Below are 17,989 nucleotides of genomic sequence, written 5' to 3'. Positions count from 1 at the left end.
TGCACGTGAATCATCTGGGGATCTTAGTAAAATGCAGAGTGTAATTCTGGCGGTTTGGGGTGGGGCCTGAGATTCCACAAACAGAATTTCCAAATAGCACCCAGGTGATGCTGATGCACTTGGTCCTCAGACACTTTGAGTATGGAGGGTCTAGGGGATTGCATGAGCTTGGATAACTTTCCCAAATGCTTCTTGCACTCACAAGATGTTGTTTATATATTGGGGAAATAGAGATTCAGTTCTATTACTTTTGTAATTCTGGAAGCATTGGCAGTATGCTCACTTTCAAATATCAGGGAACCCAGTTCCTGTCAATATGGGCTTGTTGGAGTGGGATATTTAACTCAGAGAGGTGAGCTTAAGTTCTCTCTGTCCAGCTAGAGAATGGACATAGAGAATGGATTTGCCATCAGGCAAAATGAAAAATAGAGGGGGGCAGTTTGTGCAGTAGATGAGTCATGGATGCTTCTGACCCCTCTCAGGGAGCCTGGCCTTGCAACTGACTTAGAGATTCTCATTACCATACGCTGACCTTTGGAGCTGTTCTCATTGATCTACACATGCCTGGTTTCCCAGAATTCTTATTTGGGCACTTCTGACATGAGTGCTGTCTCTACCCTTGCCAAGATTTTGCAAATGGATCTACTTCAGAGAGACACTAACTCCTGGTTTTGCTTAATTTTTTCTTTTTTTTTTTTCTGCTGCCCAAGACTGCTCAGGAAAAAAAACAAAAAAACTGCTCTCTCTGGAACATGTGCTAGAAATCACCATTCTCCTTTCTCATGGTAATTTTATGAAGCTTCACCCGGAGGTGGGCAGAAGCCCCAGAGTAGCCCTGAACTCACAGGAGAAATAATTTTTGGTCTATAGAGAGTCCTGAAACCCTAGGTTGGTGGTGGTTGTTGCTGTGTAAAGTATCCTGGAGATAAAAAGAATCAGATAGACTATACTACATTGTGTTGGAAACTGAATTTTGTCATTCACCTTATGTTCCTCAGTCGGCTTTTGGTTGGTGTGGCATTTACTCCACAAACAGGGACTATATATACTACTTTGTACTGCAAATACTCATTATAACCTTGTAGCAGAAAATATTGTACCTCTGAATACGTAAACAGCTATACCGGGAAGATAGAAAATAGTCTTTTATTTCACCTAAGTGATAGAAAAATAGTCTTCAAAAATACATTGTTAACCTTATGGGTTTGTATTAAAGTGGAATTTGTATGTACAGTAAGGCAGTATTTCCATTAGCATCCTGCTATGATTATTTTTTAAATTAAAGTTAGTCTTTTGGAATTTTTCTTACTAAGAAAAGACTAGGGTATATAATAAATTATCTATCATACTGAAATGAAGCAGGAAAACATTCTAAAAGGAGTCACCACATGAAATTCCTTTGTCTAAGAAAATTTTACTTTCCAAAATTATATTCTCTAGAGGCTTTAGATTGAAATAAAATTTAGGGGGAGAAATCCATGCTTAACATATTCAAACTGTTCTAAGGAACAATTGGAGGCATTATTTAACTTGCATATTGGCAATTCATCAGTAAGGTATAGGAATTGATGTAAACAATTTGTCAGGTGTTCTGGAATGCATTCTTCCTTTAAAAGTGTTATATTTGGGTAATCCTAATAAAATAAAGGAGTGTAAAAGTTAAGCAATTGGTTTTCAAAAGCAGGTTTCATGGCATTTTCCACATATCTGTCATCTTCCTGTGGTAAACAATTTTGACTATTTCATTTCTTTCTGTTATACACTAAACCATGAAAGCTTTTTCCAGAGGATATACCTATTGGCACTATCCCTTAAAAATACTAGGCAATGTGCTTTTATTTCATTGAACACATATAACTAAGAGCAAGAAGTAAATCTACAAATCACAGTTAGGAAACAAAATGACTTGTTCTAGAATGAACTTTGGAGAAAGAGGCAAATAGGTGAAAATAGAGCATGAATAGGAGCGTACTGTGAGCTTTAGTAGTATCATTCCTACCACATTCGCAAGCATTCTTGAGCAGGCTGCATTTCATGTACTCTGTAGTGCTATCCGAAGAAAAATCACATTTTAACCAGTCATTGCATTAGTCAATCCATCAGTGAAAGGAGCGCATAAAACATGCGGGATCCAGGTAATCCAGCCCGCCCAGCTGGAGTCTGCAGTTGCTTGGTGTCCTGGTGAAGCAGGCTGGGTCTTTCTCAGCTTGATTCTCTTCAAGTGATGGTGGAGGCTCCTTGGCTGATTCTTCATCCAGAGCCACGTTTTGAGCTCGTGGCTCTTGCACTAACACCAGGATGTTGTTATCCATAACCCTGGACACCTTAGCATAGTCCTTACTGGTTTCAGGAGCCCCGGGCTTCTCTGTCTGGTCGCTGCTCTCTTTCTGTTTCAGAAGCAATGATAGCACTCCGTCTTTGTTGACATTGTGAATCTCTACATAATCCATGGGTTTAGCAGAGCTAAAGGGTGTTTTCTCCTGGGGCAGCAGCCACACTGTGTCTTGGTCAGTCTTGGGATGGAAGTTTTCCACCTCCCTCTGCTCAGCTGCCCTTTCCTCCCCTCCAGTCTTAATGGTTATAGAGGATTTCAAAGCGTTTTTGTCTGCTTTGTCTAACAAAGTGGCCGGCGCCCCTGCGGTGCCCAGGGCCAGCTCACACACATCAGCAATGTTGTGGTAAGAAGATCTGAGGTTGTGCTGGCTGGGCAGTGGCAAAGGCCACGTTGAGGATTTGAACCCGCCGGCATGAAAGTAGGGGATTTTGTCCTCTGTGCTTATGCTCTGGGGGTCCCAGGTGCAGGTAATACCTGTTTCACGATTCTCTGGCTTCTTAATAACCTCAGGAATGTGGAATGTGGGGGGATTGGCCCGGGGTTCCACATACTTTTCAAACAAAAGAGAAGGGCTGTCACAGCTTCCTCGGCCAGAGTCATTGTCAGGATTCACATGTGTGGGTTTCGCATCTTGAACTTGATGTTCTTTTGAATGGGCTGGCATTAGCTGCTGGTCCTCAGTGTCATCCACTTCTAAGAATTCCACCAGCAAGTCCTCACAGTCAGAAGTGGGAGGAAAGTCTTGGCATCCCAGGGCACTCAATAGTTCTTCAGACTTGCCCTTCTGTTAGGACAGAGACACAAGGAGAGATGACTGTTAGCTTCTTATCATTCCAAATCAGCAGCATCACAGCTGAGCCGGGTCTGTGCATGACCATGAGCAGGTGGGATGTTGTCCCAGCCTCTCAGATTTCCCCCAGCTTCAGACACTTGTGCACCAGGCCATGCATAATCACCTTCTGGACTACTAGTCATCAAATATTTTTCTTTAAGGCAGCTCATGATTTTAACTTAGTGTCTCTCTAAGCAATAATGATCATGAGTTAATGGGCAAGGGGGAGACACATGTATAATAAACATATAACTATTAAATTTAAAAAAGTCTGTGAAACTTCTCAAACCAAGAGCTCATACATGCACTTGACACTTGACTAACTGGCAGAGTGGTTCTGAGGGGGGCTGCTGGCCCCCTGTCCTCCACCTCTACCTCGAGTCTGGCTGTAGTGAGCTGATTCTCGCCTCTTCCTTCTTCTCCTGCTCCTCTCCCTCCTCCTCCCCTGCCCTGTTCCATGTTTTCTCCCTCTCCGCCCATTCTTCTTTCCCTTCTCTGTCCTTCCTCTCCCCCCTCCACTTCCCAGCTCCTTCTCTTACTTTCCTCTCTTCTTCCTGATCAGGCACTAGTGCCTAAGTCTCGGCTTTATCACTTATTATAGGGTATATGACTTTGGACAAGCTGTTCTCTGAACTGAGCTTTCTCCATTTTAAAAATGGGGATACTACTACCCATCTGGGAGTGTTCTTTTGAGGATTGGAGGTAATGTAATTAAGAATACTAAACATTTTTTTGACACAAGAAGTAGCTGTTTTATCATAAAGTCTCTGTGGCTAGCAGATGGAATTGTGAGCTAGGCAATAATTAATTTAGTTATCTGAGACATTCATGCTGGCTCTGTGAAGGTCAATACTAGTCTGGATAGTGGGCCCTAACTCCTAGGCTATGGTCCTTTCTCTGATATTTGCAACCAACGTGAATGTAGACAGGCCAAATTCTCTGGGACAGCTGAGTCAAGTGGCATTTGCTTTTATATACAGGTAATTGCTTTGATGTGTATGAATGTTAAGCTTAAAGTCAAATTGAAACTATATATTTCAACCTGGAGAGATATTACAAATGTTCTAACCTCTATTTTCATTCAAAACACTTTAATTCTCTCCCGAATCAGCCTAAATGTGCCCCGGTAAACAACAGCCCCCACTACACTGATCCAGTCTCAACTGTGTCCAAGCTGAGTAATAATTGCAATAGGATATTCGGTTACTTTGGCTTTATGTAAAGAACATTTAAGTAGAAACTTTTACCAATGTATGATAGAGAAGGTGGTGGTGGGTCCTTGTTTTGTGTTAATCAAAATATTCACTCTTTTCCTAAATTGATTATTTGTACATAATGTTTATTTCCGTACTTATGAGCAGACCTGTAAATCTAGCAAGTATTACTATGAGTTTTCATGTTTTCTTGGCTTACTCTCCCTACCCTCTGACATTTAGAGCCTGATAGTAAGTACCCTCACCCCTCACATGTCTTTCTGCTAACACACTTGCTGATGGGGAGAGACAGCAGGGGACGGATGGCTGAGATGGCCAGGCTGAAACGAAGGGACTGCATGTGTGTGTGTAAAGTTAATTATGACAAGGTAGTGAGTCATGCTACATTCTTCGTCTCTTACCTCCAGCAGATGAGTATCAAATCCTTTTATTTTTGGCCCAGGAACTGGTGGAAAGATGCAGGTCACGATGCTATAAAATAATTTGTGAGACTGGCTAAGTGATTCATCTTTTCACTTTGTAATTTTTGAAAGATTAGTATTATCTTTAAATGCTGCTACCTGGACTATGGTAGATAGGAGTTAGCATTTTGGGGCTACATGAAACTAACGATAATTGATGAAGACAAGTAATAATTACACAGTCCTACATTACAATTAGCTCTGGCTAACTAAGAGGGCTGATTTTGAAGTTAGTGGATAATTTGGACTACTTGATTCTTTTGATTTTAGCTACTCTTGCCAGACACTTGCTATTTCACAACTATGAACCTCTGATTGATGGAAAGGGCACCAGCCTCCAATGAATCAATTGTTTTACTTTTTCTAGAACTGATAAAAGATTTTTACGGGGGCTGGCCCTGTGGTGCACTCGGGAGAGTGCGGCGCTTCCGCCGTGGGTTCGGATCCTATATAGGGATGGCCGGTGCGCTCACTGGCTGAGTGCGGTGCGGGCGACAGCAAGCCAAGGGTTGCGATCCCCTTACCGGTCACAAAAAAGAAAAAAAAAAAAAGATTTTTATGGGCAAACACACTGCAACTAATGGCTAAAATGAGGTGCTTGGATCATCCGTAGGGTTCCATCACTTGTGTTATCCTTTTTTGCCATTATCCCTGACAACCATGATTGGGAGGACAGCTGAGAGACAGTGAAGTACCTGTAGCCCTTCAAAGCCATTGCCCAGACGGTAATCAAACAGACGACAGCAGAAAGAACAGCCACAAAGATCCACATGGTGGTATCTTTCATGGTGAAGTCTAAAAAACAAACAGCCAGAAAGCTTTGATCTTATACAGAATCATTAAAAACAAACGAAGAAATAAACCCGATGAATAAAACTTTTGAACTGCAATCCAAAGTAGCATGAATGGCTGGTTTAATTATTTTTCTAATATTATTAATATTTTGATATGTTGCATATATTTTCTAGCACTCTACAAATTTCAAAATTCTTTCACATATTCTTTTATTTGATCCATAATGAGGAAATCTAAGGTCACATGGTCAGTTGCACTAATAATAATAAAAGCTAACATTTATTTGGTTCTTACTAAAAGCCATCAAAAGTGTTAAGCTGCTGACATACATTGCCTTGTTTTCTAGATGTGGAAACTGAGACTCCAAGAGTGATTTACTCATGGTCATGTAACTACAGAGTTTCAGTCTGAGATTTGAACCCAGGCCTTCTGCCTCTAGACCCTGTGCTTTTTTTTAGTATGAGTCAGGCCTGTACTAGATTTATGTCCTGATTCACAGCTCAGTACTCTTTCCTTATTGCTTAGTCAGTGAAAACCCTGATACTTTGATCAGGCAAATTGTCAGAAGAGCTAGACTTTTCCATGTGGTTCTAAGAAAGACCTCTAATTTCACTGAGCTTCAGTTTCTGCACTTTTAATCCCCAGTGGTCATTGTATTCTCTCTGAATACCTGAGACTGTTGGGAGGACCAAACAAGGTAAAGATCTTGTAAAGTATTTTAGAAATGAAAGATGAATTATTCCCCTATGAATACAAACTGTTATATTTAATGGCACTTGGTTAGAACTGAGTGCCTGTTATATTTTGTGCCTTGACTAAGAGATTGACATGTAATCCATGTCAGAGATGGAACATCAGTTCATGCCTTTGAGATGGAATACCACTTTATAAATTGTGGGAGGACTAGATGGTGACTTTGACTGGACCCTGTAAATGACAGGGATGGGCAGATGGTGAGGGCAGAAGGACTGACCATCGGGCCAACTGAGGCATGCCAGGCCTATGTCTGCAGCTTTATCCTAGAAACAAGTCCTTACTGACAGTGATCTGGGGAGCAGTGCTGCCCTTCCAAATGTCTTTGTATTGAGTAGAGATAATATAAGCCCACCTGTATTTATTCTTCTGGCTAAGGTTCTAAATAGTTTCTCTATTAGTAGTTACTACATGCAAATTTACCATTTTAAAAATATTTAGGAATATAAGCAAAAGGTAGCCCAGACACTCACCACTAGGTATCTGAATAAAACTCTCTGGGCTCCATTCACTCCAGAATCCATGGTCTGGCTTGCAGCGAACTTGGACAAGGTATTTCTGTCCTGGATATAAGCTGAGAATCTTAAACTGTGTCTGCTGCCCAGCAAAATGGGTCTAAGGAGGAATAAGAAAAACACTTCTGACTTTTGTTATGGAAAAGAGAGTTTTCCCTAAATAATAAACTCTAGCAGGAGTTAGGCTGGATAATCACACACACAGCATACCCCGTTCTCACCATTCCACCCTCTAAGTCCCATCCCTACCTCCTCTTAAAAACTGCTCGCACAAGAATTTAACAGGTTTTCTATCTCTTCATTTGGAAGTCTATTTCAGGAAGAAAAAGATTCTGTGCACCCCCCCCACCCCAAACCTACTTTATGGAAAACAAACAGTTAATAAATGTAGATGGGATAGTAAGATTAGAAAATTGTTAGTTTGTAAACCCTAATGAAATAACTGATTCAAGGGTTATTAATTGGTGTTAATTCCACTAGGTGGAAGAGAACTGGGCATTCATGGTGAACAAATTAAAGATGAATTTACAATCAAGGGAATGGGTTGTCATCTCCCCAGTCCAGGGGCCACTATTAGCATCGTCTACGGTGGGTCAATCAGAGGGTTTGTGTCTCCTGTCGCAAGGCGAAGTACGTAATATCACCTCTAAAGTATTCTTGCCAAAAATTGATCAAACTACATCTAATCAAGCCTTTAGATCTAATATCTGGCTACAGAAAATATCAGGGCAGAGAAATTAGGTACATGACCCCACAAAGAAATGATCAGACAAATGAAGAAGAAGGGACATTCTATGGGACGGGTGGCCCAGAATCCTGAGCGCACTGAGACTGAAGGAACATAAGTACCAGCCACCATTTGTAGTCCCAGAGTGGATCCTGGTTTGGGCAAACTAGCTGTTAAAGATATTTTGGAGCAACTGAAGGGAATTAAAATATGAACTGATTATTAGATGATATGAAGGGATTTTAATTAATTTTCCTTTGTGTGATCCTATTATTTTGGCTATGTGTAGAAACGTTCCTTTTTAAAAAGAGGCATATAATCATAATGCCTGCAAATTTACAGTATTAGTTCTTTATGTTGAAATATTTTAAAGTGAATAAAAACACAGCCGTTCACCATGGACAGTTTATACTGAGATCCCCCTCACCTAGCCCCATTTCAGTACTCTCATAGGCATCTGGATCTGAGGTACACTGAGGGGGCAGGTTGGAAACTTGGTGAAAGAGGCTGTGCAGTGCAAGGCACTGGCCCTGGGAGAGCTGTGACAATCCACCCCCATCAATCCCAATAGAGGGGAGGAGGACTTCCCCGTTTGTGCAGGTGGAATATGCATCAGGAAGCTAACATGGTGACCCAATAATTAGGAGAAACGAACTGTTCTCAGTTCTAAGGGCTTCATTCTTGCCAAACGGCACCGTTCTTTCAAAAAGCCTCTGGATGACTCACCTCCCACTCAGCTGCTTTCTCGGGTTTTAATCGAATTTCGTACTGGAGCGTGAGCCAACCAGATCTTACATCGACCAGCGTGGGTGGAAACCATTTCACCCACAGATATGGTTTTCTGTCTTCTGGTTGTTTTACTTCCAAAGTCAGGTTCACCGGAGGGTCTGGTTCAACTGTAGATATAAAAGAAATCCTAGAAACATTCATTGCCTGTGCCCTTTATTTGACCCTACCATTTCCTATCACGAAATGCTTTCCTGCTCCCTCTTCCACTGCATTATAAGCCCCTGGAAGACAAGAGCCATATCTTCTTAGTGTGTGATCAATCACGTTTGCGCTTGAAGATGAGGTTTGTATGGTAGAATAACAAGCAGCTGAGATTCATTCTTCATGTGTTCCCCATTTTCCACCAGCCAGGGTGAGATAGCAACCCAAATGATTTTCATGATGACAGGAGCCACGTGATACAAATTGGGCCGAGATTTGCAAGTAGGAGTTGGGGTAGAACATTATTGGGAAGGGACTTCAAATAGCTTATTTCCCTCAGTTGCAGTGAGATTCTTCCTGGTGACACAGTTTTTGTGAATGATCTATTCATATTCATAACTTTGGGGGTAACAGGTTTACAGATTTCATCTTTGCTTCAGCAATTACATTTTATATTCAATATACACATTACTCCCTATGGTGAATGGAATCCACTCTGTCTGCTAGTAAATTATTAAAATGTGCATGGAGGTTGAGCTTTTCGGCAATGACTCTTTCAGCAACCTCATAATAGTTTGTTGGTCCATTCATTCAACAAATGTCCAGTGAATTCCCACTTGCAAAATGAGACCTAACATTTCTTGAGTGTTTAGTACATGCCAGGCCCTGCATAAAACACTATCCCTGCATGATTTCATTTAGTTCTGCCAATAACTACATGAAGTTCTATTACTGTACCCATTCATTCTACAGAGGAGGAAACAGGCCTAGAGGAAGGGAAATTTCTTGCCTGAGGTCACATATTAGGTAAAAGTGGCATTGGAACCCAGAACTATGTTTCTCAGAGGCAGCTGTCTCTACCATGGTTATGAGACTCCGTGTCTGATGTCAGGTGCTGGTTTGCCTCACCCTAGTCTTGATCCTACTGGTCAGTTACATTTTCTCCATTCATTTACTGTTTCCTTCAATCAGTCCCTGTACCAGATTGGGGAAGAGTGAGTATAACTATAGTGTACTTGGCATTATGACATACATTTGCCTAAAAAATGAACTTTAAAAAAATTTGCCACCAATCCTAATGCTTATATATTACTGAGTAAATAGCTAAGAAAGATTATTTTGTACATATTTGCTAAACAAACATTAGTTAATTAATATAAGTTTTAAGTTAAATATATACTGAGCAATGCCTCTGATAAAAGATATTTGTACAAAAGCACAAGTACAAAGTTCAGGATGAATCCTCTAGAGCAAAATTTTTCAACCTTAGCACTATTGGCACTTTGAACCAGACAATTCTTTGCTGTCGGGACTGTACTATGCATTTTAAGATGCTTAGCAGCATCTCTAGTGGGTAGAAGTAGTGGCCTCTACCCACTAGATGTCAGTAACACCCCGCCCCCTCCCTGGATTGTGACAATCAAAAATGTCTCCAGACATTGCCAAATATCCCATGGGAGGCAAAATAACCCCCAGTTGGGAACCTCTGCTTTCAAGCATCTTCAACATAGCCAAATACTAGTCAACAACAGCAAAGAAATCTATTTCTGGGCAGTTATCTGCCAGTGTGGTCATTCTATTCTGCAGGTTATCACTGGATGAGAGACAAGCTGATAGAAAATGTACTGGGGTGAAAACTGATTTTTAGATAAACTTCTATGGCCTATTACCAACTCTGTGTGCTGCAGGGTTATATGACAGTCCCATGAACACTCTTATTATTTTGAAAAACAGGGTTTCACACATTCTTTTACCGGAATTTGTTTTCCAGAGTCAATGTGAATTTAATACACACTTATTGATTTCACTTTTTAAACATACTGTTCTTCTTTAGTCAGCCCGTTTTTTGTGGATCACATTCACTACAACAATTGCGCATTTCAGAAATTTTCTTGCTTTTATTGCTTTGCTCTCACATATTGCAACATTTGGGGACAGGGCAATTCACAAAAGAGCCCACAAAAATGGAATTATTTGGCATTTAGCATCTTAAAGACTTCATATCTCAAGTAAACTTATATGACCAGAATCGATTTTATTCCTACTTGCCAGTGGGATTGCCTTTCCGATTTTCTTAAACTAAGATCAAATTCAGTTTCCACACCCATTGTTATTCCAGTGATTTGCTGGGGGGAGAAAATATGCAAGAGTTTGTCAGTTGGTATTGAAAGCTTTTCTAGTATTAAAGGTCAGCCACTGATAACATGCCAAAGGATGACATGTGAGTGAGCACTGGAGGGTCCCTGCCTGATTTTCCTTTTTTGGGTGGTATTAAGTAAATCAGGAGACTTGGGTGACCTTGAACCTAATTAGCTACTTCATAGATTATTGTCCAAGATAAGGACTGAACCCAGGCCTGGAAAAGCCATCTCTTGTCCTGTGATCCCTTTTATCATTCCTGCTGAACCATAAAGGCCACCACCGTCATGCCCAATTGCCCTGCAGCTCAATGTTGATCATGCAAAGCAAGAAGCATCTCTCAGGTTGATTTTGTTCTACTTTGCTAATGACTTCTCCAAACATTATATTTGTGACCTTGGCTTCAGCCTGCTGTTCAAGTAACACAATTTACTCCCCAGTTGTTTATTTGTAAACTGATAGCTTAGATTGCTAAGAAGTATATGTATTTTTTTTTTATTTTTTAAAATTTTAACTTCTCAATATACACTGTAGTTGATTTTTGTGACCCTTTACCTGTTCCTCTTTCCCCCATCTCCCCCTCCCCTACCACATCATATCTGTTCACTTGTCTTAACAAGTTCAAGGAATCGTTGTGATTGCTGTCTTCTTCCCCCCACCCTTTAATTGTTTATGTGTTTATTTATAGCTCCCACAAATAAGTGAGTAAACGTGGTATTTCTCTTTCTGTGTCTGACTTGTTTCACTTAATATAATTTTCTTTAAGTCCATCCATGTTGTTGTGAATGGTAGTATTTCATTCTTTTTTATAGCAGAGTAGAATTCCAGTGTGTAGATGTACCACAATTTCCTTATCCACTCATCTGATGATGGACATTTGGGCTGATTCCAACTCTTGGCTATTGTAAATAGTGCTGCAATAAACATTTGAGTACAGGTGTCCTTTCAACATGGTGATTTCCATTCTTCTGGGTATATTCCTAGCAGTGGAATAGCTGGGTCATATGGTAGATCTATCTGTAATTGTTTGAGGAACCTCCATAACATTTTCCATAAAGACTGCACCATTTTGCAGCCCCACCAATAGTGTATGAGAGTTCCTTTTTCTCCACAACCTTTCCAGCACTTATTATTCTCAGTCTTTTGGATATTAGCCATCCTGACTGGAGTGAGATGGCATCTCAGAGAGGTTTTGATTTGCATTTCCTGGATGCTAAGTGATGTGAAGCATTTTTTCATCTGTCTGTTGGCCATTTGTATATCTTCCTTTGAGAAATGCCTATGCAGCTCCTTTGCCCATTTTTTGATTGAGTTATTTGTTTTTTGGCTGTAAAATTGTTTGAATTCCTTGTATATGCTGGATATTAATCCTTTGTCAGATGTATATTTTGCAATATTTTCTTCCACTCTGTTGGCTGTCTCTTCACTCTGTTGACTGTTTCTTTTGCTGTGCAGAAGATTTTTAGTTTGATATAATCCCATTTATTTATTTTTTCTTTAGTTGCCTGTGCTTTTAGGGTCATATTCATGAAGTCTATACTCAATCCTTCTTCCTGGAGTGTTTCCCCTATGTTTTCTTTAATGAGTTTTATTGTTTCAGGATGTATATTTAATTCTTTAATTCATTTTGAGTTGATTTTGGTGTATGGTGAGAGGTATAGGTCTAGTTTCCTTCTCCTACACATGAATATCCAGTTTTCCCAGCACCATTTGCTGAAGAGGCAGTCTCTTCTCCAATTTGTAGACTTGGTGCCTTTGTCAAAGATCAGATGGTGAATGGGCTGATTTCTGGATTCTCTATTCTATTCCATTGATCCATGTATCTGTTTTTACACTAGTACCATGCTGTTTTGGCTATTATAGCTGTGTAATATAGTTTAAAGTCAGGTAGTGTTATGCCTCCAGCTATATTTCTTTTTTGCTCAGGATTGCTTTGGCTATGCATGGTCTTTTGTTATTCCATATAAATGTCTGGAAGTATATGTATTTTGAGGATTGAATTTGGGGCAAAGAAATTGGGACAATTGCTGTGGATGCAGAACCAGACAAACCCCTTCTAAGAGCTGCTCCTCCATAGAGCACCTCTGTCTTACATGGGGAGAAAGAAAGGAAATCCCAGCTTGCCATGGAAGAAAGGGACATTGATTGAAGGGGGAGGGCAGTAGAGAAGGATTGACAAGGAATGCATACATAGAACATTCATGCTGGGTGCAAGAGGATGGGAACAGGGCTGAGGGAAAGCATGGGAACACAGGGATCCCAAGTGCCAGTCTTATTGTCACGAATGATTCAATAAAAATTGATTTTGAATGCTTGGTTGGCAAGGCTACTGTGAATTTTCTCACCTTTATTTTTGGGCATCCAAACTGAGTTTGACTATTGGTAAATCCTTAATGGAGTAACAAATTCCTCACCCATCCTCCTTCCCCTTACCTATGTAAGTCACATCCACATAACATGGATCTGAGGAACTGCTTCCCATCTTGTTAGTAGCATTTATTGTGATGATGTATATCTTCCATATGGAGGTGTGCTTCTTGTTAAAGTAACAGGAGTTGGGGCCACCAGTGTTGTAGTCTGGACATTCATAGGTGTGCGTCTCTCTGCAATGAGTAGTGTATTAAGAATGAATAAAAAAGGTAGTAAAAAGAGTCTAGTTTTTTCTTATTAGAGTAATACCACTGGCTTTCAGGGATCAGACATTCCAGATGCAAAAGCCAGAGCTGAAGAATGGCTTCCCAGCCTGCTGTGCTCTGCCAGGTCAGCTGGGAGTGCAAGAGAAGAGTATTCTGGGGAAGGGGGTGGGAAGGTTATTTTAGGGCCTTGCTCTGTTTCTCATCAACCCTTCCTTTCTGTAGGTGTTTTTGTGGGCTTTGTGATAAATCCCCCTTGCCAATAAACTCTGGAGCTTTCAATGACCAAGGCACTATCACATCCAGGGCAGGGCTGTGGAGTCACCTCGGGAAATAGGAACTTTGATATGCACATACACAGTGAGGCCATGTACAATGCAGCATCTATTGTAAATACATGTTGGATTATATTTCATTAAAAAAAGTGTCCAAGTATCCAAAACTGATGTCAATATATTTCAGACTGCACCAAGTCAACAACAGAGTGAAGTGATTTTGAAAGGAGGTATCTCAGGCCCACAAGACTCATTAGCCTGCTCACCTTTAGACTTAGGAGGCTTATTTGATTTTGGTTGCATGTGGGTTCCTGAAATCCATGAACAAAATGCCCCTTTGAATCCCAAATGGGATGACAGCCTGTCAGTGGAAAGTATACCAGATGTCTCTACCAGTAACTAAATGTTTTCTTTTGTGGGGAAGGATACAGATGTCCCAGGATTTCCAGGAGGGTCATCGTGAGTGTAACAAACAGCATGCACAGAGATTAGCTCCTTTAGTTTCACTGCAACCTTAGGTCTAAATATGCCCTCCAGGAGGTCATGGGATCAGCAATTTGCTAAGAAAAAATCCTCAACTTCTTTTCTCTGCAAGGTTTTTTAAAAAATTTTCTTGGATAGGAAACAAGTTTTGAAAACTGAATATACCACGTTTGTCACAGATTACATGGTGCCATTTTATATCATCCTCTTATGTTGAAAAAGTAACATATTTACTAAAAAAAAGATAAATGGCACAGGATTTATAGATGAGCATCTAAGATTAACTGTCACTTAGGAAACATTTAAATGGGACCTTAGGCTGCAACCTAAGCATGTGACAGTTAGGTAATCTGAAACATTGTTAATACTGTATTGCCACCATGGCTGATAACTTTATGTAGATTGAGAAAACTCTTAAAGGACATGAACAGGAGGAGGTGGGCATGGATATTAGACTCCCCCTTCCCCGGGTGGTATTGGTATAAATCCAGGAAAGTGCAGTTGTTCTAACTCAGAGCTAGAGTACTTTTGGCCTGGGGAGTGGGCACACGCATGTGGGGTTTGATAGGAGAGAAGAGAACTATTTACCCTTCCTTGTGGTAGGTCAGCGTGTAATTAGTGGGAAGTCCTCCATCTGTCCCAGGCTTCCACCAGCAAGTGAATGTTTCCTTTTCAGGAGAACGACATTTTAAGATCTCTGGTTTTCCAGGAGGTGACTGTCCTAGAAAATGCCAGAAGCCATTGGAGTCAATATTGAGATCCATTCAACCATTTGACCATTCTGCTAGTGACAGAGACACATTGATGGGATCAAGCCTAGTGCTGAAGCATCAGGGTGAGTAGGCCTAGGACTGAGTGCTCAGAAATGCCAAAGCATCAGCATCCCGGGACACTCCTCTGTGGGCTGCCCCAGTGTTGGCAGGGCTCCTGGAGAGAGAGAGCTTTGTTGTGTGGGGGGTGTGTGTGTGTGTGTGTGTGTACTTTGAGATGGAGATATCATTGGCTTATGTGAGGACCAGTGCCTAATTGTAAAATTTCAACAAGGAGTGAGACTCTAGTGCAGATGGTGACATATGGATTGGAGTGTATGTGGCCCTTTTGTAATCCTATGGAGCCTCTAAGACTGATACCTTCCCATGACATTGGGGACCATACAAAGAATTATTTCCTATGTACAAGCAACCTGTGGACACTTTGCTGATACATGGCTCTCTGGCACTTCTCCACTCTGGCCACTGATCTCCGTCTTTCTGCCATCACACAACGAACTCAACCTCTGTTCCTGATCTTTTGTCTGTTCACGGTATCACTGATGCTCCCTTTATCTAGGCGTCCCTTAGTAGCCTCCTGCCTCTTTCCCCTCATCTTCCCTTTCCCTTCCTTTTTCCCTTCACTTTTCCTTGATTCCATTCAGACCTTGTGACCCAATCTCATATAGTCTATCCTGCCATTCTCTCCATCCCTGTTTCTGAATCTTGGTTTTGAGGCCCCCCTTCCCCTCTCTCCTTGGGTTTCTTTGTGGTGAGGTGGCAAGGAGCTTTCTAGTAATTCTATGGATCTATTTAGGGTAGGAGACCTGGTAAGAGGCAGGAGACGGGGCAACTCCTCTCCTGGTTGTGAGCTGCCATTATATCTAGGAGCTGTATCTAGTCCCAGGCTAGAAGCTAAGTCTGAATGAGGTGACGGGGAAAATGCAATGTCAAGGGTATAGAATTTTTTAGTTGCCTAATCCCCAAAGCTCTTGGCAAGCTGGTCCCCATTTCTCTTCCTGGACTATCAGGTCCAAAGAGAGACAGAGTGACCCTGGGAGTTTGTCCTGATGCTGCTGGGCTGGGGATGCCAACCATGCCCATCCATACGACTCCAGTGGGTCCTCCTTTTGGCTTTGCTGAATGCCCTAGCCTTCGGTTCAGGGAGTTAGAAGTAAGGAGGAGAGCTTTCAGATGTGGGTCCCAGCAGCTCTGGGGGTTCTCTCTGTCTTCTCCCATGTTCCTTCCACATCCCTCTTGCAGGCTCCTAGGCCAGAACTCCTAGCTGAGTGGCAGATCAGGAACAGTGAGTTTGAAGGAGGCCTCAGTGAGGGGAACATGGATGAGAAGAGGGATCCCTTGGCCAAACTGGCCAGAAAGAAGAATTTAATGGAATGGCATGCTGCTGTGCACAGGCTGGGGCTCAGAGGTGAGACTGTGATATCAGTTGAAGCCAAGCTACGCACCAGCACACAGGCCCTGCTGAAAATGGTCCATGCCAGCCTGCTGCAACTCTGCCCATATTTACAATATTGCTCATCCTCTAGGGAAAAGTATCTCAGGACAATATGTTACTGGGAGTTGTGGCAAAAATGCAAGTTTTGTCTCGTTTGGTTTTTGTCATGGGTAAGGAGGAGTGTGTGATATAGAGAGAAAAGTTTACTGAAAAACTCCAAACCCTCAGAAGCCAGTTTGGGAAATTGTTGATGATTTGAAGATTTAGAGTTTTCCTCATAGATTATTCTGACTCTGCTTTCCCTTTGCTCTCTCTCTGAAAGCTTCTCTCTCACATTTCACTGGTTATTAATAGTACCTTCAGGAAACTCAAGAGAGGAGTTTCCTGCAGATAAAGTTGTGAAATTACAATTAGTAAAATGTTCCCTTCACCCACTTTAGAGAAGACAGTTAAGATTAGTGATCTGTCTCATTGCAAAGAGACACAGGGACAACCACACAGGTACCTCACATACAGGTATGTAGATACATGTCCACACAGACCCACATCAGAAGCACACACACAAACACCCATACACTACACACCACACAGAAATACACACAGGTGCATATTTACTGAAATACGCACCAGTACACATACAGGTACACACAGAGAAATGTACACATATGGAAATACACAGAGGTTCACAGACATATACCTACACACAGAAGGGTACACACACAGGTACACACAGAGAAGCATTTGCAATCAGGCACATATAGAAAAGTTAAAACACACACGGGTAGGTAGAGAAGTATGCATGTCCAGAAATGCACAGGGGTAGACACACAGAAATGCAAATACCCTCTAAAGGGTACACAAGCACATACCCTCTAAATTAACTGTGGACTTCATTTCCCCTGTTAGCACTGATAATAGAGTAGGCCGAACCTGTTTCCCACCCTGTAACAGCAATCTCTTACATCCCTTTATGGTTTTCCAAAGGTTTTTCACACACATTTTTTCACCGGAGATAGAGGAAACATCACTCTCCTCACTTTGAAAATTTGGAAACCCAGGGAGATTAGGTAATTGGCTCAAGGTCATACAGCTAGTAATAGGCAGAACCTGGCCTGGAACTCTGGTCCTGTCATACTCAGAGCTGTCTCATTACACTCCTGAAATGAGGACGGAGGGCAGAGAGCACAGTGACAAGTTTTGCATTAATTGCATTAATCTTCCTGCGTTAATTTTAATGCAAAAAATATTGCAAATAATTTAATAGCAGCATGACACATTTTCCTTTCTCATAACAGCACTGCAAGAAGACTGGTGGATGCTCTTTTGATAAGCACCCCAGGTAATGAAAGAGAGCAGGACAATCTCTTACCATTCAGAAGACCAGTGTTAAGAAAAAGTAGCAGAATGAGAACGTCTGTGGATGTCACATTTTCCTTCATGTTGGCTCCCTTCTCTTGCTATAGGAAATGTATCAGAGGCTCACTGAAAGAGAAGGCACCAGGCAACTGTTGTGAAATAACAGTCTGGTCAGGCACATGTACCACTTTATTCTGGATGTTTGCAACTGGTTCTTGCTCTTTGCTTAATGTGAGTGACAAAACAAGAGGAAAGGAATATTAGATGTCCCATGTTTGGATGGCTTGGCTCAGAAGCATTGATTCACACATGCTGGGAAAAACTCCACCACCAGAG

At 41.4% G+C, this 17,989-nt stretch overlaps 1 protein-coding gene across 2 annotated transcripts; it reads right to left on the bottom strand.

The window, feature by feature from the left end:
• Nucleotides 1-1,964: 1,964 nt before the first annotated feature.
• Nucleotides 1,965-17,736, bottom strand: PRLR (prolactin receptor). 2 transcript variants are annotated; one of them, XM_008586108.1, is made up of 8 exons: nt 17,667-17,736; nt 14,681-14,813; nt 13,135-13,304; nt 8,359-8,528; nt 6,864-7,005; nt 5,538-5,637; nt 4,783-4,852; nt 1,965-3,119 (listed from the first exon to the last, which is right to left on the bottom strand). In XM_008586108.1, the coding sequence occupies exons 1-8, from the start codon at nt 17,734-17,736 to the stop codon at nt 2,100-2,102; spliced, it is 1,875 nt and encodes a 624-aa protein (XP_008584330.1). In that variant the 3' UTR covers nt 1,965-2,099. The 2 variants fall into 2 exon arrangements, with proteins under 2 accessions (XP_008584330.1, XP_008584331.1); XM_008586109.1 differs by lacking the exons at nt 13,135-13,304; nt 14,681-14,813.
• Between the last annotated feature and the right edge of the window lie 253 nt (nt 17,737-17,989).

Source organism: Galeopterus variegatus, unplaced genomic scaffold, assembly GCF_000696425.1.
Source record: "Galeopterus variegatus unplaced genomic scaffold, G_variegatus-3.0.2 Scaffold3833, whole genome shotgun sequence".
Taxonomy (NCBI): domain Eukaryota; kingdom Metazoa; phylum Chordata; class Mammalia; order Dermoptera; family Cynocephalidae; genus Galeopterus; species Galeopterus variegatus.
Note: the sequence above shows the minus strand (reverse complement) of the source record. Positions and strands in the feature narration are given on the sequence as shown.